Here is a 25,301-nt window from a genome sequence, read left to right on the forward strand (position 1 = left end):
CCACCCAACGGATTTGGATGCGGTTTTCACCATTAGGTCGAGTATTTCTCAGGGAAGGTTTATATATAGTTTATTATTTGTACATTCTTATGTAAATTAGCATAAATACGATAAATGTGTATAAAGTCCTACCCGCTGAGACACTTTGGCGCATGCGCTGCTTTAATGGTAAATACTACATGAAAAAAATGTACTGGAGTATTGTTCCTCTTAATAAGATCTACAAAAAAGTCCGCGATGGCATATTCGTATCTTTTAAGAATAACGTGTAGTGATCATATTTCTGTCTAAAAATAGTAATTTCAATATATTTTTTATTGTGAGGGATATTTTTCCATAATGGTATTAATCCTTATCCTTTAAAATATTTTATTAAATTTCTACGTTAAACGAAGATAAAATTTGCTTTTTACACTATTTCGAAATTGCGAATAGTTTTAGAGAAAAACGCATTTAATTATTGACACATCACGCCGTTCACACATCAACTGTATCGAGTCAAGTTTCACTTATCCCTTACTCTCAGCATATAAATAAGTATATTAGTTACGTTGGCCATTTAATGTAGATCAAAACTGTCTTTTCTGTTTTTCATTTTAATAAGTACTTTAGAAGTTGTTACAATATCAAAAAATCCTTGCTGCGAAACACGCCTCGCGACGTTATGCTTATACAAGCGAGTCCGCCGCGCCCGCCTGCCTTACACGCATCGGTGGTTCAGTGGTAGAATGCTCGCCTGCCACGCGGGCAACCCGGGTTCAATTCCCGGCCGATGCATTCTATTTAATTTTCGTCACAGGCAGCCACGTAGTGCTTGCTTTTCATCAGGGACAGAATACCCTCTTCAGCATTAACCACAAGCTCGAAAAAACCCGCCGGCCTTTATAGCAACGAAGATTTAGATGCGTTTGCACGTATTGGATAATTCGAGTTGAATGTATTATTTAATGTCATTTAACTATCTAAAAATAGTAATTTAAATATATTTTAATAAGTACTTGAAAAGATTAGTAGCACAGATTTAAAATTACGGTACCTACTAAAAAATCTTTGCTGTGTAAAATAATTGGAAAATCCTTATTGAAACTACGAAAATGCGGGTTGCATTAGGGTTTAATTAATTTTCACATTATCTTAAGTGCTTTGCAAACATACATTATATGAATAATCCAGTAGTAAAAGCGGGCGAAGCCGCAATAGGGTCGCTAGTTAATCTATAATTGCGAAATTGAACTACTTGTGTAATAAATATCTTTCATAATAAAGCTTCTAATATCGTTAAAGACGTTACAAGTTACCGCCATAAAATTGGTTTTTTCCTTTCTATCAAAACTGATTCTTATAAAAAACAAAAATTTTAAGGAGTCCCAGATATTTCATATTTGAAATATACTTATTCTATATACATTACAGATGCACATATTCGTTTGTGTGGATACAACAAAGTTCATAAAACTTATTTTCTCTATCGCTAAAAGCATAACTCACGAGGCAAATGTTTGCAGTGACTGCAAAGATGTTTGTTTGAGATCTGGTTCAGATTATATATGAGTGCAGTTGACCAATAAATCTATACTTATGATGAATTCTAATGGGAAGATTTTGATTCTTTGTATGTATTCTGTGAATGTAACCCACATTGTCAAAACTTCCATAATATATTTTTTTATTTTTTTTAAATAAAACCTTCTTTGTTTAAAAAAAGCTTTTAGTGTCGACCCCTAACCTTATACCATATTATATAACCCATCGTTGACAGTTAGACATTTTCCCAGCTGCCGAAATGTATATTATAAGAATGGCAATAGCAATGTTAGTTTTGTACACCATAACAAAACACGTATAAATAGTTAAACACGTTACGTTAAATTACTATTATATCGAATAAGTCATTAGCGTACTGATAAAATCAGAATACATGATGTAAGCTTTGACAATAAACTGTCAACTGATAACATTTTCTACTGAAACAAATATTAAACATATTATAGCCGTTTCCGATACAAAACACGCAATTCACACATAAATTATGTACGGATAAGTAAGATATATTTATACTCGTATACTATTACATTTCTTTAACTTTACGCTTTCCCGTACACGTCCCTGAGTAAGCGGCAGAAAGAATCTAGTGTGAAGACACTTCATTTCCATCAAGACACTTCAGTTCCACATTATCCTCCGAATTCTGGAGGCATTTCATTTCATGATCATGTTGACATGCACCTGTGATTTCAAATAGCCCGTGATTAAACTTCAGTTGTTGTGTTAATTGGATTTTGCAAACATGGTGACGCATATCTTTATCGAGTATACGATGTAGAGAGCTTCTTGAAATTTGCAATTCTTGTCGAATTGAGGTTCCTGTCACCTCTACTCTCATGCACTGCTTCAATATTGCAATTTGAACGGATTGTTTCTGGACTACAGTCAGTGTATTTGTTGTCTCATACGGATCCAGCGTCCCTGTTATTTTCAATTAATTTCTTCATAGTTGACAAAGCTAAAACACTATTCCGAATATATTTTGTATGGTATTTTTGAAATACAGCCTCCAAGTTTTAATTATTTTTGAAATAGTTATTATTCAATATTGAAAGTACTTTGTTTTGTCGTGTAACGTTCCGCTTTTACTAGCCCTAAACTGTCAACCTGTCAAACTGTAGAATTGAACATTTTTCTGCACAAATTCAAAAATTGCGTTAATTTTGGATTGCTGTTATTATGTAATTTTATAAAACTGAAATTAGTGTGAATGAACACAAACAAACAAAATGTTTGAAAGTCGTTGTCCTTCATTCTATTATGTTATTAAATGCCACCAATAACATTTTTTCTTATATATCTTCCATATAGGTACAATCCGTTACGATTTTATTATAAGTATAGATATAATTCCCCCCCCCGCGCGCGCGTCCGAGAATGTAGACGTGTGTTAAGTTAGCTCCGCAAAATTTTTTTCTTTAAAAATGTAAAAGTATAAATTTCGTTGTGATTTTTTAAATACACTAACTATATAATACAGTGATAAGTAATCCGTGCCTAAAACTCGTATAAATATTGTATGTGAAGTGTGTGTTACCCAAAATCAAAGTTACTTTGTTCCATAGTGAGCCGTTGCAAAAAGCAAAAGCTTGACCTTTGTACTTGACGCAGTTCTTTGCGGATCCGACTGTCCAATGTATAGATAAATAATTTCGCAACCTCAATAAACTTTAACAGCAGCCTATCGTGTCAACATTAGTTACTTACATCGACGAGGCGTGCGATCAAATCTACGTTGAAAGACTTTTTAGTATTTTTTTTTTTTTTTTTTTTGTTTTTATTCTTTTTGATTTTTTTTTTTTTTTTTTGGTACATCCTCCTATTAAAATGCCACTGAAAAGAACACCTCCTAAGACATTGTTACCGTCACCACAACAGACTTGTGTCTCGGAACCAAGTCTTGTTAAACAAACCAACGTCGATACTGGAGCATCGACCCCAAATGTGACATTCCGACAAAAACGGAGGCGTACGCCCTCCGATGAAGTTGGTGAAAAGCTGGCCGCGTTTATGGTGGAATTTAAAGATCTACTCGATGCGCTTAAAAAGGAACAAAATTTGAAATTTGAAAGATTGTCTGCAGCTGTGGAAGAAATTAAAAGACAAAATGTTGAAATACAAACATCTGTTGAGTTTCTGTCTCAGAAATATGATTCCATTATTACTCAGATTGACAAATTAGAGAAGGACAAACAACAAAATCTTCTTCAAATACAGTCTTTAGAAATCAAAATGGAAAACTATGAACGCTTGTCAAGGTCAACATGCATCGAAATAAAAAATGTACCATCAGCACCTTCTGAGACAAAGGACAAACTATTAAATACAGTTATCTCTATAGGGAACAGCTTAAACGTTTCTATCAAATCACACGAAGTCAAAGATGTATTTCGCGTTAATTCACGTGACTCATCGAACCGCACAGTCCTGGTGGACTTTACAGGGGTGATGATCAAAGAAAAAATTATTCAAATGTACAGAAAGGGTAATAGAGAAAATATTAGACTAACTACGGATAAATTAAAGCTACCAGGACCGCCAAAACCATTATTTATATCTGAGAGTCTGACACCCAAAATGAAAAGACTTTTTTTCCTTGCCCGTGACTTCGCTAAACTAAACAAATACTCACACTGCTGGATTTCTAACGGCAAGGTGCTATTACGGAAGAAGGAAGGAGATAAACTGATAGTTGTTAGAAGTGAAAGTGATTTATCTGAAATACCAGTAAAAAAATGACTAGACAATTCAAATGTGTACACTTATTTTTATATTTATATGTCAAATTTAGTTTTATATTCTTGTATTTTAATTCAATTTAAATATTGTGTATATTTTTTATGGGATTCCATGTACTTACCTAATTACACTATTACACATACACGCAACAGTTTAATATTACTTACCGTTTTGAATAATAACAGTTACATCGCCTCTTTCAGTGTACGGGTTGGTAAAGCTTTCATTTGTACCATTATTAAAAAAGTATTTGGACTTAAAAAATTATTTCCTTCTGCTATATTTAAAATAAATAATATCTCACCAAACTTTGGAGAGCTGGTTACTAGCACTTACGTTTTTTCAAACAGAATTAAATAATGGGTCACAAAGATTTACTTGATAATATTGATGACTTATTGGTAGCTGATTCTCAACTCTGTTCTCCCGAGCAATGTAAGGAATCCTTGACTCATATTAGTGGTATAAAAATTCTTCATGTAAATATACGAAGTATAAATTGCAATTTTGACTCGCTTTTAATTCTTCTTGACAGGTTGAGTCACAAAATTGACATTCTGGTTTTATCGGAATGCTGGTTGAGTAAGACTTCTATAATTCCCGTACTGCCGAACTTCCGATCGTTTAAGTCGGGCTATACAAATCAAAATGACGGTCTCATCGTGTATACCAAAGATACTTTATTATGTGAGGTTTCTGAACCAAGTTTTTGTGAGGCAAATTGCCTCCAAATTACACTATCTACTACCCATGTCATTCTTGCTTTGTATCGATCTCCCTCTTACCATTGTATTAATGTTTTCTTAAACAGCTTGGATGATGTACTGACTTCGTTAGCAAAGTCTAAAACATTAGTCCTTATTGGTGATTTAAATATCAATATTAGCGGCTCGTCAAATGATTCGCAAGCGGAAGAATATTTAAATCTATGCGCAACACATGGTCTTATTCCAGCGCACCTATTTCCCACCCGTAATGAGAACTGTATAGACCACATACTTCTTCGAAGTAGCAGGAAATCTTCTACATATGTGCTGGACGCACCTCTCACTGATCACTGTCCTATATTGGTTTGCTGTGAACTTAAAAACAGAAATATATTAACATCTCAAACTGCCACTTACGTGGATGAATCGTCGGTTACTCGTGTACTAGAAACAGCTGATTTTACTGATATTTTAAGTAACAGAAATCCAGAAGGTGCAGCAGGAAAATTGGTATTAACAATAACCTCTGCTATACAAAAATACACTCGCACCATCTCTTGCAGAAAAAGAATTATAAAACCATGGATCACTCCTGGATTGCTCCGATGTATAAGAAATCGCGATAAACTATATAAAAAAACGAAAAAGAATCCCGATGATCCAATATCTAAAATCAGTTATGTTCGTTATAAAAATTTCTGTAACAATCTGTTAAAAAAAATTAAAGCTAATTATGAAAATATCGAGTTCCAGAAAGCTAGCAAAAATACAAAAAGGACATGGACCGTTGTTAAAACAATTATAAATAACACTAAAGAGAATACTAAGGTCTCAAGCAATCTCTTGAAATTAACTAACGATCCAATCTCAGCAGTCAATAATGTAAACGATTACTTTGCTAATATAGGGAAAAAACTTGCTACTGCCGATCATTTCAATAGTGTTCCTCAGATGTACCTACCGTACACTGCCGCCCAGGTAATACCTAATTCAATGGTTATTAATGAAACTGATAATTCAGAAATTAGATCCATAATTCTCAATCTTAAAAGCCATTGCGCGGTAGGGTGGGACGGTATATCGTCCTCTGTCCTTAAAGCTTCAATTAATGTACTTACCCCACCTATTTCTTGGATTTGTAACCTCTGCTTATCCCAGGGGGTATTTCCCAAAATCTTTAAAAAGGCTGTTGTTCACCCAATTTATAAAAACGGATGTAAGGCCACCTTCAGTAACTACAGACCCATATCTGTTCTAAGTGCCCTATCTAAGATCTTGGAAAAGCTTATTAATAATAGACTTGTCTCCTACTTAGGTAGATACAACTTGCTTTCTCCTAACCAATATGGTTTTAGAAGTGGCAGCTCAACCGAGGATGCGCTCTCGAATTTAGTTGATGAGGTTGCCCAAAATATCAATAATAGAAAAAAGTCTCTTGCCATATTTCTGGACATTTCTAAGGCCTTTGACACGGTCTCACTACCGATCCTTTACAGCAAATTGGAAAATATTGGTATTAGAGGAATTGTCTTGGATCTCTTCAAAAGTTATTTATCTGACAGAACACAAGCAGTAAACATTAATAATAATATTAGCAATGAAGCAAACGTCTCGTTTGGAGTACCTCAGGGTAGCGTCTTGGGACCAACTCTATTTTTAATCTACGCTAATCAACTTTGCAACCTTTCTGTTCCAAATACCAAAATTATTTCTTATGCAGATGATACCGCTTTGCTTGTGTACGGTAACAGTTGGGCCGAGACACGCGAGCATGGTGAGAAAGCTTTAGCCATCGTAATAAACTGGTTGTCCTGTCACAGGCTAACATTAAATGTGGATAAAACCCAATTTATAACTCTAGGCCCGAAACGCTCGTTGCCACCCATTTCTTTTTCTATAATTGCTCATAGATGCCACCTCGAATTAAGTCCAATCTGCCATTGTAGTAATATTAATAGATCTTCCACTATAAAATACCTTGGAGTTATTATAGATGAGAATCTCACTTGGAGAAATCATATACTAGCTTTAAGTGCCCGTATTCGAAAAATAATATACATTTTCAAACAACTAAGATCTGGAGCTAGTATAGAAATTGCTAAGATGGTTTATTTCGCACTTGTCCAATCGATTCTTACTTACTGCATACCGGCATGGGGTGGTCCGCCAATTATTCGTTCTACGCTCTATTTTACGGAGGCATAGGCTCACTCCATTCGATCCGCAGAAAAATTGCGGGAAACGAAGAGTTGATAAGGTTTGCTCAATAGAGTCACGACGCACTGTCTCTGCAAATCGCCTATTTTATTACTTAAGCCCCATATTATATAATAAAATAAATAAAGAATTAAAAATATATCCCCTAACGTTGTATCAATGTAAAACTAAATTGACTGACTGGTTATTAAACTTAGATTATGATCAGACAGAGAACCTATTGATCGTATAGCTTGATACCGATGAAGCCATCATACGTACGCCCACACACACGCACACATACGCAAACTCACACACCACATATAAACATCATGCACATCGATCACTCTAATAATGTTTTGCTTATTGTATTCCTTTTTATTTAATTTTTTCTTATAATTAATTTTATTTTTATTTTTTTTTAATACTATTATTGCATGCTTTTTTAATTATTATTTTTATAATTTGTTATATTTTAAAGTCTTTTTTTTTTTTTTTTGTAATTGAACTCATTTTGATCATACTAATTTATGAATGGATGCTTGTGAGGCGGGCGTTAATAACTGCCACACAGTTTGTAACTAATGCGGTTATTATCGTTATAAATTGTTTTTTTGTAATTTTTGTTTATGAATAAATTATATTATTATTATTATTATAATATTTTATTAAATCTACGATGATAATTAAATACATTTGTTTTTTAATGTAGGTATATCTATATACCTCCTATTGTCGTAAAATACTGATGATATTAATATTTTATGTAATTTTTTATTAGGTAATATAATTATTTAAGTATAATTTCAGCGCCCTAATTCTATTCTGTTTATCTAGTAAAGTTCTAATAGTATGTTTTTTATCTTAGTGATATTGATGATATATCATCTGACGTTCTTCATCTGGACATCTGGGATCACGACGACGAGAGCTCGGTGTTGGATGCTGTGTCACGGCTCAATGAAGTCCGCGGAGTCCGCGGCTTGGGGCGGTTCTTTAAGCAAGTGTGCCAGAGTGCTAGGCAGGGCAGTCAAGACGATTTTCTTGGTGAGTTTGACGATTTTCTTCTGTTATATATCTAGAGGCTGACTCGTACCTCCGCTCGGTTTCACGGTTTTTTCCATGTAAATCCCGATCTTGCGGAAATATCGGGATAAAATAGACAGAAAAAACGTTCTTTTATGTTTTAGAGAGATACTTCAAATTTATTATAAACATATATAAAAGTAGATCTATTTAGAAAATTACATTCTATCATAGATTGCACTTTCCCAAAATTTTCTATATAGTTTTATAAACCTTACTTAGGTTATAGAAATTAATAATGAAGGTGTGATGTGATTTGAAATTTATTTTTTTCTTTTAAAATCATCGTTGTTTATGTTTGTGTAGATAAGGTGTAAGCAAATTTTAATTCTTATTAGTTTATTTATTTTACACTGACTCTTATACAACCATATTTCCTTTTTATAAGTTTTCATATTTATAACTAAATGTGAATAGTACTTACTCTACGTTTATCTATAAAGCAAAGAAAAATAATATGGAAATTTCACGACCTACCTCCATATTAAAAATAGTGTTTTATTTTATTACTTTTAAGAGTGTGAATGTGAAAAATAAAAGAGTTATAAATTTTACATTTCAATCGCATGCAAAACTGTGAAACTGTAAACAAAGTTAAGACCCGCAATTCGTATTCAAATGAGAGATATAATCAAGTTGAACAGGCTTTAGGTGAAAAAAGTGAGATTAATTTACATTCTAAAAGTGAAAAATTTGCCGTCGTCGTGGTTCAATACTTTTTTTAAAAAGAAATGTTTATATTTCAGGCTTTGGTCTTTACAGAAATAAATTTAATAATTAAATTAAATAAATTTATTAATATTATATAATGTACAGTATATCTATACTACTAACATTTGAGAAATAATCCGACCTACAGTTTCATAGACATGTATGTATGTACATACGACATGCCCATATTACATACTCACTTCTCATGTTACTTTTTTTTTACTATTTTAGAGATGCACAGCTTAATTGCTTAGAGAGCGGAGAGAAATTATTCAACGCCACAAAAATCAAAGTGAAGAAATAATAATATACAATATTTAATTTCATCGAGTGGGAATCGAATCCACAACCTGTCGTGTTTACAGTGACACGCCTGTACCCCTGCAACACGACTGACCTGGCCACGAATGATGATTCTAAATAAGTTTTGTTTGAAAGCTTGAATACCAACTGTATAATAGTCCCGGGCAGTTGAACGTGAAGTTACGTTGTTCGAATTGCAGTGTTCTGGTAACTTACTTACTAGTTTAAACTACATAGTTTTCACTAATATTGTTTTATTAGTTAGCTAGAAATTTGAAGTTAATACTAATGATTATTTAATTAAATTTCTTGTTTATTTTGTTTAGATTGTTGGTTGGTGGGTTGGTGGTTCCCATTCCCATGCGGGGAGGGGGCACAGGAGGGGTCAACTTTTTCTTTAAATATCCCTTTTTAGTACGTGCGGAATGTTCAGTTTCTCAACTTAACACACCAATGCCTCGGAAAGTGGAGGACGGAGTAAGATACTCCGTCCTCCACACTGGTTGACTCTATATACCAAAAAGAAACTGCCAAAAAAGAGATCTGAGTAGAATATTTTATCTATATTATGCTATTACATGTGGTGAAATTTTGTATGGAAAGTATATTAAATAAAAATAAAATCATAACCGTTGATGAACAACACCATAAAACAGCTTAAAACACATTTCAATATATTCAGCAAATATACACAAAAAATATTTATTTCTATAAATACTCGACGGCTTACCAAATTAATTTGACCAAATATGTATTTACCTGTAATAACACAAAAGCTACCAAAACGATACCAATGTTTTGAAAATCCACGATATCGTAATATAGAATACGAGAGCGATGAAAAAATGAATATAACAAGATTGACGGTAGATCCAATATTTATTTAGTAAACCAAATGTGCCGTAAGCATTTGATTCATGTAAAAAGGAAATAATTTGGTCTCGAGTGCCGGTAAGAGGGTTTTACGACAACCCTACTGAATTTAGGGTCGATAAGTATTATAATAATTATTATTAGACTTGGAAAAATCCTTATTTCACAATAATTATTTTTTTTATTTATATAACAAGTCATTTTAAGTCAAGAACATATTATAGGATTTTTTTTAATCTATTATGACATATTGTGGCAGTTAACTACGTTTGTATCGAAACAAAGTATTATTATATTTTTGCGGAGATATAATTAATAACCTTGGAAGAAACTCAATTTTCGTGAACTCCTATGGGACCAAAGTATATATTATGGAAAAATATATTTATCGTCGAATAAAGCTCACAAGACTTTTATAACAATTATATAATTATTTTTCCTGAACCAATTTCTTGCTATTGATATATTGATTTATTTCAGGCTGTGTAAATATTCCGCTACGAGAGATACCATCAACGGGAGTAGAGGCATGGTACAAACTGGACGCCCGCTCCCAACGCTCGTCTGTGCAAGGCCGTATAAAGTTACGACTGTGGCTTTCTGCCAGAGAGGCAGGCCGCCATGATGACGATAATCATCAACAGGTGTGTACATTTTAATAAATATAATCAGTTTATAAGTCTAATTTAACTTACGTATAATGTGTGTATATTGCATATAAAGGTACTTTAGTTTACAGCTTCACGGTGTATCCCGCACACAGTAGAGTAGGCAGAGGGAACCTGGTGTAAGTCACTTCGCTCCCTACTTTCCGCCAAATTCTGGAGGTATTGCTTATTGAGTGGAGGAACTCAAGGCCCCGCTTTGCCTCGATACCTGAGCGAAGAAATGGAAATATAAATTTAAATAAATATATATATAAGTTAGCAAGTTGATATTTAATAACTATAAATATAAGTAGATATTATGAATTAATACTAGTTTCAAGAATAACAAATATATACTCGTATTATATGTAAATATACGAATATGCATATGATAAGGTACTACAATCCAACCAAACTTTTTTGCTCTACGACACTTTTTACAGACATTTATTAAAAGTTATCTAAAGATCAAATGTGAATGGCACAGAGTAAGTGACATTTATGTCGTAATTGCAGATCGTACTGCTATTTAAAAAACAACCTTGAAAATGACAATTAATCGGTTAAACCCAAAAAAAGGAACCTATGTATCCTTTAAAGATATAAATAGATAGATAAGGCAAGACGATTATACTTTTTAAAATACACTTTATTATAATTGTTTTATGTATTTGTTTAATTATATCTTTGTTAGGAGTTAAGGGGATTATAGTTCTCTTTGTGAAGAATGTCAATAATAACATGTTTCTACTAATCTGTTGAGCTTTAGAACATAAAAGCTTTACGAGCTTTTTAAAGATCCATTTCCTCTACAGATCATAATAACGACAATAACTGCTCTATTAATTTTTATTAAATAAACGACTGAGTGTAATAAGTTGATAAATGCTATTTCTCTGTTGTTAGCTAAAGCTTTATAGAATTATGGACTTCCGTCATTCAGTACAGTGTTTATAATTTTTCAGAATGTTTAATATGGTCAGAGGACTTTTCCTGATCCACAAAATGTGGAAAATAGTGAAAAAAAATGACTTTAGAAGTAATTTATTTGAAAACAGGATTTTAGAATAGAATAGATAGATAGTCTTTTTGACTCCCTTATTTTATTTTTACGAAGTTATAAGTAAGTCAGCGAACAGATGAAATTTCGATTACACGATAAATCTAATTCATTCTCGAGAGTCCTTCATTCGTCTTGACTTAATACCTTCAATTTTTTTACTCACGATTTATACGTTTCAATTTCTGTTTGAGATGACAATTTTGTGCCGACGCCATATATTTCTATAATTAAGAGCTTTGTTGTTATCTGAAATATAATTACAGCTTTTATTGGTACAATATTGTAAAAGATGTTATATTTCATAGTATTTTGATTATATGGACCGTTTATTTTGAAAGTGGTGTAAGTCCATTATTGAGAAAAATGAGATATCACGTAATTCATGCTTAATTTAATGTAATGTTTTTATATATAACTAGTCCGTGTTTAATTTCTCAAAAAAAACCCATTTTTTGAACAACTGAAAATCGGTCGGTATATGATATTGCATAATCATCGACATACTAACCTTTAATTTTCTCGAAACAAAAGAAAATGGACTTACACCACTCTCAAAATGAAACGGTCCATATAATAGTTAGTTAAACTATTTAGAACAAATATTATATTGTCATTGCATTTCTCCTCGTGAATACCTTGTCTATAAGTGTGACAAAGAGCTTAATATCCTCTATCTAGTTTGAAATGATAAGTCATTACGTTTTCCTATCTTTTACAAGAAGTATATGAATATAAAAAACAATACGATCTATATGTTATAATTTATAAAGAAATCACTATAGACAGACAGATTTTGAGAATGTTCTATAATGTTGCGAAATATATTAGAATTACGATTTATCATATTTCTGCAGAAAATAAAAATATTGTATCAAAAATACACACATTTTAATTTTTAAATTTAAAAATCGCACCAAAACCTGTCAAAGTGTCATGGCTTCGCTTGTGACGTCAAGTCTGAGTAAGCTGTCAATACCATTGTATTGTATACAATACAAAATGTCAATTCGTTTGTTTACCAGGGCGTGACGTAAAAAACTCTGGCTTTCAACATATCAACACATGACGGCTTGCTGTATTTTGTAGGTTTATTTTTTTTTAAATAATTATTAATCCTACCCTACCGCCGTTATCAATCCTATCCTACTTAATAATAAAATTAATGCGTGTTTTGTAATTTATATAAAAGGGTTTCATTAATTAAATACATAATGTTAGTAATTTTGTCTAGCTGTCAGGCCTATTAATTATTCATTTAATAAAAGTTACGTCTGAATAATTTTACCTTATACCGACATTTTATTAGGGGATATTCCGGGAATTTAATTTGGCCGAAGGGATCAGTCATGAGTTGTCTTGAAGTGATGCGTAAATATCGTGCAAACAAATGAATGGATAAGTGGTCAATACACATTTGACATATTATATTGAAATTTCCTTCTCTATATTTATTTATTTAGACACACCAACAGCATAACATATACAATATTCATAAAAAAAAAACTTAAGCATCTAAATTAAAAACTAATTTGTATGCCGTGTGTGTTTGTGTGTGTGTATGTGTGTGTTGTGTTATATCGTTTTTTTATATCCAATTGCTGTGAAAAAACACTACTATCTTGTGTATTAAGGATATAAATACAGCAACGTATAGTTTGCGACATGTGGCTTAATAAAATAATAAAGAATGTAAAATAATGAATAGTTTTAACCTACAAACATCCTCACCTCACTCGAGGATTGATTATTATTTTATTATCTTCATTTTTTATGTAGATGTTTGCCCTGTCTGGTTTAAAATAGTCATCTACATAAACATATTATATATAGCAACGTAAGTAGGGAGAACATAATATCAAGACACTTCGTTTTCTATTTTTTATTTCTGATTTTATTTCGTTTATATGCGTGCGCTTTTATAGAGTGAAACGGTTTCTGTTCGATACCCACTCAGGGGAATGATATATTTAATATTTTCATTTCCTCACTCTGGTCACCCTGCTATGTGCGGATACAGTGTAAAGGTAGAAAAAATATAAAATAAAAATATTTCTATATAAGAAATTTATATTAATAATTAAAGCACATATTGCCCTTTAACAAATATAAAGGTGCGACAACATGAACGCTTATTCGCCGTGTTGTTGGCGCATGAAGTTGAAACAGCAAACGCGCCTACGAGCGGAGCGGAGGAAAGCGGAGAGTGGGAGGGAGAGTTATGCAATGCAGCACAAACTTTACTACACCAGCATGCGGTGCAAGGAGATTTAAGCCCACTGCAAGCTGCGATCGCACGCTTCGCGGCTTCGTGCAAGCTTAACAGCGAAGCTCCTTTGGATCCTAAGTAATTACCTACTTCTTATATTAATATACAATAATAGTCTTGTTGTTAATATACCCGTTGAATTAGAAAGTATTTTAATTTGAAATTTTAGTGTGTGTGATAAAATGTGTATGTGTATAAAATTTTTTGTAGCTTCATGCTGTATCCGTATGCTTTCAGCAGGGTATGTAGAAGGAACCTAATGGTAAAACACTCTGTTCGTTACATTCTGCCGAAGTCTGAAGGCTTTGCGGGTTGAGTGGCAGAACTCACCGCTTCGCTTTGCCTCGACACCAGAGTAAATAAAAACCTAAATAAATATTTCACTTCCTCGAGTGGGGATCGAACCTACAACCGTCGCGTTACAGTCACACCCTTTTACCGCTGCGTATTTATTATAAATAATTAAATAACCGTATATACATTACATTTAGATACATGCACAAGCTACTGACAGAGTTAGAGAGGGCGTGGTGCGCCAGCGAGAGCTTGGGCGGAGGCGGCAGCGGCAGCGGGGACTCGGGGTCGGGCGCCACGCGCGACGAGGAGCGGTGGCTTGCTGTTTGCTTCTGCGAATTCGTGGAAAGAGCACTCCATCAGTTACGTCTACACAGGGACCTGTATCCTGTTTTGCATCATTTGAGCCTTAATAAGTATGTATATGGAAATGGTATTGCATTGTGTGTATAGATTTGATAATATTGGCAGAAATTTATGTTTAATTATTATTTTATTAATGTTGATATCGAATTCATTAAGCTTCATTAATTTCTTAATTGAATTGAATTGAATTGTTTCATTTTGTATGAATACAAAATACTTTAAGTGAAAGCTTTATTGCAAGCAGATATGATTATGACTATGAGAACATAATATGGAGAACAGAATGAACATAAATATAAATATTTAAGTACATTCATTCATTCGTTCATTAATATAAATATGTATATTGCAGACTTGAATTCCTTTTGCGCTGTCTTAATCAACTGTCTCAGATGAAAGCGTTCTGGCGCTGCTGTCCTTTTAACAACGAAATCAGGTTAGTGCATTATTTTAAATTTTATATATCTTAATAGAAATAATTATTTGTATCACTCTTTTTGTTTGAAAACCAAGAACTTTGCCATTAAGAAAGATGAGACGAATCCTTAAGACCGCAATTAATCCGATTCAAAGGTTAAAGTTTGTCCAAATTTATCTGTTTTGGCAACGGAGATTAAATTAAGATTGTGTCCTAAATAGCGACGTTTTGTTCGCTTCAATTGGTTTCTTTTATTAAAATGTATCAACAAGCTTTTAACAAGACAACTTTTACCAGATATTTAGTTAAAATTACAGAAAGTTTTACTGTTATAACTTTCGAAAACAGAAAAATTGTCTACAGTTTTAGCAGAAATATACGAAATTAAAAATATGATAATACTAGCGGACGCGCGCAGCTTCGCTTGCCTATTTAAGGGTGAATTCTAATAATCCATGAAACATGTGTTCAATGAAATATTTTTAAGTCTAAATTTCAAATTTTATAAAAATCGGTGGCGATTTAAAGATTTTTCCATACAAACTTTCAACCCCTTATTTCCACCCTTAGGGAGTGAATTCTAGAAATCCATGAAACATGTGTTTAATTATATACGTTTAAGAGTCTGAATTTCAAATTTTATGAAAATTGGTGACGATTTAAAAAAACCTATACAAACTTTCAACCCCTTATTTGCAATTGGGAGAATTCTAGAAAACTATGAAACACGTGTTCAATTAAATACTTTTAAAAATCTAAATTTTAAATTTTATAAAAATCGGTGCCGATTTAAATTTTTTTCCATACAAACTTTGAACCCCTATTTCACCCCTTTAGGGTGAAAATTTTTCAAAATCCCTTCTTAGTGGATGTCCAGATTATGAAAGTAAACTTTTGTCCAAATTTAACGTTTCTACCAAAAGCGGTTAAGGCTGTGCGTGCGTCTTACCTCAGTCAGTGAGGACAAGTCCTTTTATATATTGATAATATAATTGTGTATTTAAGTGAAGCAATTTTTTTTTCTAATAGAGAAAAATAATGTTTTGGGTCGATTAGATTAGTGGTCCAGCATTGAAGGAGAACGGATTAATGATGACGATCATGAAAAATTAGGAGGAATCAATCCTTTCCTTAAATTGTATGGGATTGCGTGCTTATCGATATGCTTAGGAGCAAATCTCAACTCAATAAAAATTCAAATTATATTTTTTTTTTAATATGGTAGTGTGTGGAGAACTGAACTTGCAACCATCGTTTGTATCTCTCATTATAACATTTAAATAATGAAATTATAGGAATAAAACAAAATACTGTCTTAGGAGTGAAATAGTAGGCGCACTTCGTAAAGGCTCAGCTGAGTGGTACGAGGCGCTGTGCGCGCAGGACACGGAGTCGGAACGCGGGGAGGACCTCGTCAACCTCATCACACTGGTGCAAATTGATTTGCAGCAGGGACTCACTTATTATCATCCTCTTTTTGACACGTAAGTGCAATTTGTATCATCAAACACTATAAAATATCTATGTTATTAATTTTATGTATAATAATTAAAGGTCTATTTGGTTACTAAAAGTTTCCGTTAACACTTTTGAATTTGGCGAGTGATAAGTTTATTACGATAATATAATGATAATTTGGATTCTTTTGCTTTTAATAAATTCACTTTGGAAAGACATAGACTTCTATCTTTTTATTAGAACTTACATTACGTTTGTTTCACCTTACCAAAAAAATATGTGAAAACATCTATTTTATGTTGTACGATATGATGAAACAAACGTTTCAAGTGGTTCTACATATTATCGTCAACATGGAAGAAGATAACAATGTAATAAAAAAAATAATATTCAACTACTATATCACCTATAGAGCTTTATAAAATATCTTATCTTGTGCGATTCTCTTTGATGGGATATTCTAAGTTTACATTAATATAGTGATAAAAATACTCATAAAGTTAGTCATTCATGAAATTAAAATAGAATCAGCTTCACGCTGTATCCCGCATACAGCAGGGTAGACAGAGAGAACCTAGTGTTAAGACACTCCGTTTCCCACTTTTTGCCGAATTCTGGAGGCATTGCGTATTGAGTGGCAGGACTCAACGCCGCGCTTTGCTTCGACACCAGAGCGAAGAAATTTCCATTTCTTATAATTTATAAAGGTATTTCACTTCCTCGAGTGGGGATCGAACAGTCACACCCTTGTACCGCTGCGCCACGACGGTATAAAATTGAATTTAAAATAGATTTTGTTGAATTTAACACTATTATTATTTTATAGAGATAATGCGGAACTTTAGTTTTATACATCCATTTTAATTTTGCGGTAAACCGCTTTTATGTTGTCATACACAATGTTATTTTTGTATGCACGTAATTAGGTTTCTTTTTGATATACGAGCAAAAGGTAATTGTGCTATGCAATTTAAATCGATATGATTTTACGTTTATTTTTCTTTTAACCTTCATGCTTCCCGCATTTAGCAGATGGCACCTGGGAACATAGTGTTAAGACACTCAGTAGTCAGTGCCCATTAAGAAACTTCCGTTTCCGACTTTTCACCGAATTTTAGAGCCATTGTGTATTAATTGGGGAAACAATACAAAAATATTAAATATTTTATTTCGTCGTGTGGAAATCGAACCCACAACTTGTCGTGTTTACAGCACGCTTGTGCCCCTACGCCACAGCTGGTCTAAGATTTTACATAATGACATTTATTTATAAGATATGAATAATTCATATTTCCGTTATATTTTTTTCTATTGTCTAAATTTGTAATATATTAAATATTGATATACTCGTATATTATGCCCAAGCAGGATCTAAATTTGTCAGGCTTTATATTGTCAAAGCTATTACGTATATCATTCATAAAGCTTCTTACTTCACCTCCACGTAAAGTACTTTGCTGAGGATATTTTATGGTGAATTGCCACGTCCTGTTACTCGTAATAGTAACGCGAAGAAGTGCCTTTTAATTTATCAAACGTAGCCATAATATATTAGAGTAGATGTTTTGAAATGCATTTTATAGAAATATAAAATAGGAAAGAAATAGAAAGAAGATAAATGAATATTTAATACTAATTAATCATTTAGTATGAAGTCTATCTATTCTTTGAAGCGGCCCTAATGCTATAGATAAAAATGATATTAAATGACAGCCATGAAACAGCAGCCATTTTATGTTAATGAATTAATATAAAATGGCTGCTGTTTTTTTATTTCCATTTTGTATTTTTATAGACACGTTATAATAAAACAACATAAATGTACGTTTTAGTCACGTTCAGAAAGTAACAAACGATACTGAACTCAATAATATAAATATGATTTCCTTTTCAGAAATTCGATATTATATATGCAGGAACATCATACAGAGATCCTTATTCATATTAACACATCATATGTGTACGCAATCCTATACAATCATGTCAAGTACGAGGGAAAAAGCTATGAAAATACATTTTTATTTTAAGAATTTATAATAAAAAATTGTTTCGAGTAGCCAAGTGATAAAAAACATACTGTATGCTAGTATATGCTGATATACTAGGTTACAGTATGTTTACAACAATTTTTTATTATAAATTCTTAACATAAAATTACTTACATTATATAAATACAAAAAAATATCGACAAAATAAAAGTTATTCCAAACTAAAATAGAATAGATTGCTTCTCAAAGCCAAAACTTCTGATAAAGTTTCGTGTTCATAACTTCTGGTTTATTTTGTAGGACCAACAATGTTCCGTACTTCAGCGTCGTCTTTACACAAATTGACAAAATGGTGAGTACATAGTATATAAGCCTAAACTATTGTTAATTAAAATTACATAAAAAAATACATACATACATAAATACATACATAGCTTCACGCTTTATCCGTAGCGGGGGTAGTCAGTGGGAACGGAGCGCCAAACGCTACGGGTCCCTACATACCTCTCTCGCCTCGTACACTGTCATCAACCTCTTCATACATATCCTCCGGGGGATGATCATGCTTTTTACGTGACCTTCATCCAGTATCTTTGATATTGTGATTTTGAAGGTCAACGGAGGTCTCCCCCTCCTCTCTTACCGCTCACTTTCTCTTTTATTTTTACTACAATGATTAAAAAAAGTATTATAAGCATTTTCTAAAAGTTTCCTTGTCTTTAAAGTACCTACGCTACGTATGTACGCTGTTTTATGTTAGAGATTCTAGGGCAACTAACATAAATACCTACCGAGCTATTATTCCTCGCTGAAAGGATGCCATATTTTATTTCGCACCATAAAAACTCGGTATTGTATAAATTTCTATATGTAGCTTATAAAATATATAAAGGAACGTGTATTGAGTTTTCTTATTTATATTTATCTAGGGGTCTAGAACCGTCACGAACTTAAATAGAATAAAATAAATTATGTCAATTAACAAAAGTTGTTTGAATGGGTAGATTCCTTCTCTACATTATATTTTATACTTTTATACTTTAATAGACGACTTCTTATATGTCTATATATTATGTTATGTTTATGTTGTTTATATTTCACTTTAAAGAAGTTCACGAAAACAATTTTAAAACTTCCATTAACAAATTGTAACTTGAAAAATACTTAACGCTCGATAACCAAATTTAATTATAGCTAAATTTGGTTTAATTTTACCATTAAATTGTAATAACCTGCTCTGTTAATGGATTTTACTGTTCCTTATACAAACTATAAATTAATAATCCGCCGACACGAAATGAAATGATTTACTGCACCAAATTATAGTTGAGTGTGAAAAAAATCATAATAATATTTAGTATTAATTACAAAGTACTTATTTGGTTACTTTTTTAAATAAATACCCCAATAAGTACTTCGTAATGGACACACAGCAGGTTAGGCAGAGGGAACCTAGTGTTAAGTCACTCCGTTCCCCACTTTCTGCCGAATTGTGCAGGCATTGCTTGTTGAGTAGCAGAACTCAACGCCGCGCCTTGCCTCGACACTAGAGCGAAGAAATGGAAATATAAACATAAATAAATATTTCACTTCCTCGAGTGGGGATCGAACTCGCAACCGTCGAATTACAGTCACACCCTTGTGCCGCTGCGCCACGACGGGCTCTTATTTTTACGGTTTTTCTTAACTTAATAATAAAGTGATTGTAACAAACGTTAAGCTGTTTATTATTCCTAAATGGATTTTATACAGGAAATATTACGAACTCGTTTGTTTTGTTTTTTCTTATCGTTACCGTAAACATAACAATTACAGTTCAAGTTATTATTTATTTTTTTATATTTATTGGTTGTTCAAAATATACTATTTTAAAATGTTAAATCTAAATAATCAATTTTATGAATTACAAACGGATAATGTATATAGTAGACTATTTTTAGAACAAAATTAGGAAGTATATTAATTTATAGAAGTTTTAACAGGTATCTGAGGACGTTAAACACTGTGTTGAGCTTTGGGTGGCTGAGGGCTGGTGTGGAGTCGCTGAAGAGGAATTATTTGATGAACACGGAAACGCAAGTAAGTTTATTTACAATATGTTCATATTTAAACTTTTAATAATACACCAAGGTTATCGCTTTCTCGTTATTCCTATCTCAATTAGGGATTTTTTAATTATATTTTTAAGTTGTATATAAAAGCGTTTATTTATGTTTATATAAATTTAACTAACAGCTATGAAAATCGTAGATAACCTTCTTAGTATTTTTCTTATTTATATGCAAGAGTATATTATGTTTTGTGGTTTCGCTTGCATAATTAACATATTTTTAAAAAACTACTTTAATACCGACTCATTCATGGTTTTTTTAGAAGCGTTAAATTACGTTAATTTTACAGGAATGTCTTAAAATATATATGTATACATAAATATTGTTTTAAGATAAGCCTCGCGTGCAGGGCGGGTAGTGCTTTGAATAACAAATGAGGCTCCGGCGAAACTTCCGGAAAACTTACACTATGATGTCATTTAGTAACTAAGCTAAAATATGCGCTCTTTTTAAGAAATATGCTAATACTGGCCAAAGTTAGTTCTCCCGTTTTCTATGCATTTTAATATTTTTACTTTGGTCATTTTTTTAAGCCTTGAGAACTAAAAAAGTTACAAATTACAAAATTGTAGATTTACATAAGTAAAAGTAGTTCTAAACAAAAAAAATATTAAGCAAACACAAAACCTATTATTAAAAAAAAAACGTCTCATACAATTAAAGTATAAAAATTAACAGTAAAATAACTTCTGTCGTAGTGTGCATAGTGTCAGCAAAAACTCTGCCTTTTGAAGTGCTAGCGGCTGTGAGAGAGCTTTGGGCCGCTGCTTCACCGACGCCATCGTTTCACGCCGCGCATGACCCGCCACCTCTGCTTTTAGATGCCTATCAGTAAGTTTATACTAAATAAAAAATACTGGTATTTCACTAACTATTCTTCTAGAAATATGTTTCATTTCATTTTTGAAGTTACAAACATTACTCATATCAATGGTTTAGAGTGTAAACCTCGTAACAGAGACAAAAAACGTCTTTAAATACTGTGAGTGTATATATCTATGTATTATTAGAAGGTTTTTAGAAATTTGAAAATTGATTTATATTGATATTTTATGAAATAAAGGAAAAAAGGGCAAAAAAAAGGATTTAGCAGGTTCACACTCTAAGCTATAGCAATACGCCATGTTTCTATCTCTATTATATTGAAAGACTGCCAAGAATATAGTATGTGGGAAGGCACCTGAGCAACCTACGCATAGATATCATTGATTGGTAGATTGGTCGACGGATGACGTATAACGAATGATCGATGGACTGTGGGTGGATCTAAATCTCTTTCTCATAATCTATCTAAATTAAGTTTATTATTTTTCAAACTTTCTTTTTTTAAATGTTATAATTTCCAAAGTAGTGTAAAATTCAGAATATCGTATATAAGGAAAAGGGCGCCAAAAATGCCAGAACACAGATTACATCATTGTTTTTCAAAGGCAATTTTCCTTGTGATATAAAAATACATACAACAATAGATGCGAGTGTGAACACTTTTTAAATAGGTTATAATCTAAGCTCGGTTTTGTAGAATAATTTGCTAAAAAGTTGTTATTTATAAAAATGTGAATTTATTTGATTATAATATAGTGAAAAAGTTAAACGTCATAAGTAGTTACCTATTTTACACATATAATTATTACTAGTGGACCCGGACGCGGCTACGCCTGCTTGAACTATAAGAATATTTATGAAATTATTGGATGAATATCAAAATATAAGTTCATTTTGGGTGACGTTTTCCGTTTCGTTCCGTTCCTTAGCAACGACGGTTGTTATTAACCTGGCAGAATAAATTGTATGTCAAATTAGAAAATATTTTGATATATTAGTACATATGTGTAATGTAATGTTATATATAGCACTTCTGAAGAATGCAGCTTTCACACAAAACAAAAACATAGTAAATCGGACCAGTAGATCCAGAGATCTTAGCGTTCAAACAAACAAACAAACAAACAAACTCTTCCGCTTTATTATATTAGTACTAGTGGACCCGGACGCGGCTACGCCTGCTTCAACTATAAGAATATTTATTAAATATATTCATGAAATTATTTTCAATTCTCAATAGAATGAGTAAGAAAATATAAGCTCAAATAATCAAAAAGAATAATAAGTAGATACACATTATTAGAAAAAATTATCTGAGTTATTGAAATGAACTAACAAAAGGATTAAAAGTAACTAAAGGATAGGTATTCTTAATATTAGAAAAAGTACCTAAAGTTTTCCGTACGTGCGTACATAGATATCGACTCTACGAAATAACTAAACATTTCTCTCTATTAAGTAGGATAATTTTAGCGGGCAATATCAAATAAAATAAGAAGAGAATCAAAGTGTATTTTAAATTAATTATAAACAACAAATAAAGTTCGAAAATGTATGAAAATTTATAAAACCGTCAACGTCATCTGCCCGTTCGCGTCGGTCATACTGTGCCGCCCGCTAGGTGGCTAGGTCATTTGGAATCAGTGACATCTCCTTAATTATTTATTAGTATGTTATACAGTAAACTATAATTTCAATCTAGATAAAATGCTAAAAGTGACTATTATATTTATTTTCATAAGGATGAATATCAAAATGACGCGGTAACGAACGCGGTTGCGTAGCGACGACGGTTGTTATTAACATGGCAGAATAAATTGCATGTCAAATTAGAATGTACTTTAAAATATATTAGTATATATGTGTAATGTAATGTTATATAGCCTATAGCACTTCTGAAGAATGCAGCTTTCATACAAAACAAAAACAATGAAAATCGGGCCAGTAGATCCAGAGATCTTAGCGTTCAAACAAACAAACAAACAAACAAACAAACAAACAAACAAACAAACTCTTCCGCTTTATTATATTAGTATAGATAGATTAGACATATTTTTATTTATAAATAGTTTTAATTCTAATAATGTATCTTTCATATTTTGTACATACATTTTGTTTTTTGATATTAAAATCTTCTTTAATTTAATCATCACATTTTATAAGATTTTATCAAAATAAATGTTCAAAAATATTGAAAAGAAAAATCTTTAATATTTTATAGAAGTGAAATAGAAAAAGGTATTCATATTTCATAAAGTAAATTTACAACTCAATATGGCACCACTTTATGAGGATCTAAAGGAGCTTTCGTCATTTTCATACTTTAGGTATTTGCGTAACCTTTCCAAATGACAGTTTCTCCAGAATTAGATCTTATAATGTAAAAAATATATATTCATAGATAAATGTAATGGCTGCGAACTACCTTTCTTTCACATTTTAAGGTATCTTCTCATTTAAGTGCTTGACTACGCTATTGACATTTAAGATTCCAAAATATTTTTGGTGGGTATACCTAACATCGACGAGATCGAATTCGATATAGAACCTACTTTGTTTAACTTTTAGCTTTATTGACACACTCCCCAAACTTTCTCTTCTATAAACTCAGCCTGTTCAATATAAAATGAAATCAATTACATTAGCATTTTTCCGTCAACAAATCTACATGAGTGTACAATTGAATATTAAAAATGTATAATAAAAAATTTATAAATTGTATAAATACTATACAATTCAATAAGTTAATTATAAAATTATAATTTTGTTTCATTCAAAATGTTTATATCTCAAAGCATAAAAGTATTTATTTCACTTATTCAATTATCTGGCCTTTGGATAATGCCGTTAATAATATATATCGACATCAAGAATGTTCTACATACGAATAAGAATAGGCTATTATCATTTGAAATCAGATTTAGCATTCGTACTTAAGGATAAAAAGTAAAGGTTGTTCTGACTATACACCATACCATTTTTACCATCATAAACTTAAGATGATTTTTTTTAATTCCTGTACATACACATATATGGCATATGCTGTATGCCATTATTTTCGACATATTATATTAGAGGCTCTTATGATTCTCGTAACATATTTCTAACTTAAACGGTAATTAATATCTATATATTTTACTCTTCCAGTAATTAAATCGACACTACATATTTATCTTTAAAAAATGTGTATTTATTAATATGTAATTACAAGCTTGTAAATTGTTTCTTCTCTTTCTTAAGCGTCCAATTCATTAAAAAAAATGAATTGGACGTGTATCGTCATGTTCACATGATGATACATGCTCAGCTATAATGCCTGTGTCACTCAATCAGTATGCGGCAGCCGTCTGTACTTCAATGCTATAATAGCTACTTCGACGCACGTTGCACATGGCGTATCTCAGGCTATAATTATAGCTTTAACATGAAACTACTACTGCATAGTAAAGAAAGTTTTAACTAAAGTTCATGATAATTAGTAATAGCTTGTATTTTCTAGCAAAATCAAAGAGGAATATGTAGTATAATAAGACATTTGAGGCCAGTCGCGCGGGAGAATAAGTGTGTGATTGTACATGCAACTGGTTATGGATTCGATATTCTAATATTAGTGTAAATTTATATATTTATATTTTCATTTCTTCGCTCTGGTTTGATAGCTAAGCGCGGTGTTGTGTTCCGCCACTCAATACGCATGCCGAAAGA

General features: G+C 32.0%; 1 protein-coding gene across 1 annotated transcript in view; it reads left to right on the forward strand.

Moving 5' to 3' along the window:
- The window catches only part of unc-13-4A (BAI1 associated protein 3), a 64,458-nt gene that overhangs the window by 24,222 nt on the left and 14,935 nt on the right, over window positions 1–25,301 (forward strand). The window contains exons 7-15 of the mRNA XM_085188366.1: window positions 8,056–8,234; window positions 10,641–10,804; window positions 13,982–14,214; window positions 14,628–14,846; window positions 15,149–15,232; window positions 16,534–16,698; window positions 18,961–19,012; window positions 20,643–20,739; window positions 21,470–21,602. Of these exons, the coding sequence (XP_085044492.1) occupies window positions 8,056–8,234; window positions 10,641–10,804; window positions 13,982–14,214; window positions 14,628–14,846; window positions 15,149–15,232; window positions 16,534–16,698; window positions 18,961–19,012; window positions 20,643–20,739; window positions 21,470–21,602 (1,326 nt within the window). The remainder of the gene's footprint in view (window positions 1–8,055; window positions 8,235–10,640; window positions 10,805–13,981; window positions 14,215–14,627; window positions 14,847–15,148; window positions 15,233–16,533; window positions 16,699–18,960; window positions 19,013–20,642; window positions 20,740–21,469; window positions 21,603–25,301) is intronic.

This window comes from Heliconius melpomene, chromosome 7, assembly GCF_056956725.1.
Source record: "Heliconius melpomene rosina isolate 202511_hmr_F chromosome 7, ASM5695672v1, whole genome shotgun sequence".
In the NCBI taxonomy this organism is placed as follows: Eukaryota; Metazoa; Arthropoda; class Insecta; order Lepidoptera; family Nymphalidae; genus Heliconius; species Heliconius melpomene.